This window comes from Sinocyclocheilus grahami, unplaced genomic scaffold (genome assembly GCF_001515645.1).
Source record: "Sinocyclocheilus grahami isolate Dianchi unplaced genomic scaffold, SAMN03320097.WGS_v1.1 scaffold249.1, whole genome shotgun sequence".
Classification (NCBI taxonomy): Eukaryota; Metazoa; Chordata; class Actinopteri; order Cypriniformes; family Cyprinidae; genus Sinocyclocheilus; species Sinocyclocheilus grahami.
Genome location: NW_015505428.1, coordinates 1,202,118 through 1,203,021, shown reverse-complemented (window position 1 = coordinate 1,203,021; position 904 = coordinate 1,202,118). Strand labels below are relative to the sequence as shown.

General features: G+C 41.6%; 1 protein-coding gene across 1 annotated transcript in view; it reads left to right on the top strand.

The window, feature by feature from the left end:
• The window catches only part of LOC107598295 (protein FAM160A1-like), an 11,916-nt gene that overhangs the window by 8,612 nt on the left and 2,400 nt on the right, over positions 1-904 (top strand). Inside the window, exon 9 of the mRNA XM_016289590.1 lies at positions 447-625. Within this exon, the coding sequence (XP_016145076.1) occupies positions 447-625 (179 nt within the window). The remainder of the gene's footprint in view (positions 1-446; positions 626-904) is intronic.

Genomic DNA, 904 nt, shown 5'->3' with positions numbered 1-904 from the left:
CTATATCTTTATCGTTATATTTATAGTTATCGTTCTTGGTGTGAACAGGGCTTAATTGGTACTCAAAACTAGCCCAATCACCCAATCACATTCCAGGGGGTCAAAACCTCTTTTTTGGGTTCCACCTCATTCGAAATCGCATTCTGGGGGAGAGAGGGGTTAACCCACGGTTTAAAAAGCAACCCGCGGCAACAGTATAAAAGTAGCACAATTCCGTGGGAAAACTGCGGACTTGACAACACCGTGTGGCACAGTATCTCATGAAGTTTGACCTCAGTTCTGTCCCCCATGAACTACTGTGCAGAGTTTTGCAATCGATTTGTGTTTGTTTCAATTTAACGTTCTATACGATATTTGGGTGTGTTTTGTTCTGGCTCTTTTATTTTGTATAGTTGAGTTTATTTACCTTTTAACTAATATTTGTGTTTCACTCTTGTCTTTCTCAGGGCCGTTTCTGAGTGTACTGCTGTCTCGTCTAGAAAACATGCAGAGTAACTCTCTCCATGTGAACTTGCTTCTGACTGGCATTCTGGCCCAGTTAGCTGCTTACCCTCAGCCCCTGCTGCGCTCCTTCCTTCTCAACACAAACATGGTGTTCCAGCCTAGCGTCCGCTCACTATACCAGGTACTGAAGTGCATGCAATATCTGATCGACTGAATGAATGTGGTTTTTAAGGCACACTAACTGAATATTCATTGTCATTGCATGCTTAGTTAGTACGGAAGAAAAAGAGCCGACAAAATGCCAAAACTGCAATTTCGCACTGTCCTCCAATAAACATCAGCTTCAATACAATTGCCTACATTTCTTTAACTCAGATTAACATGCCAGATATTTTGAGCATATTATGAATGCAGGTCAGTTTAGAAATGTCACCTGTTTAGACCAATGTCTAATGTGGGA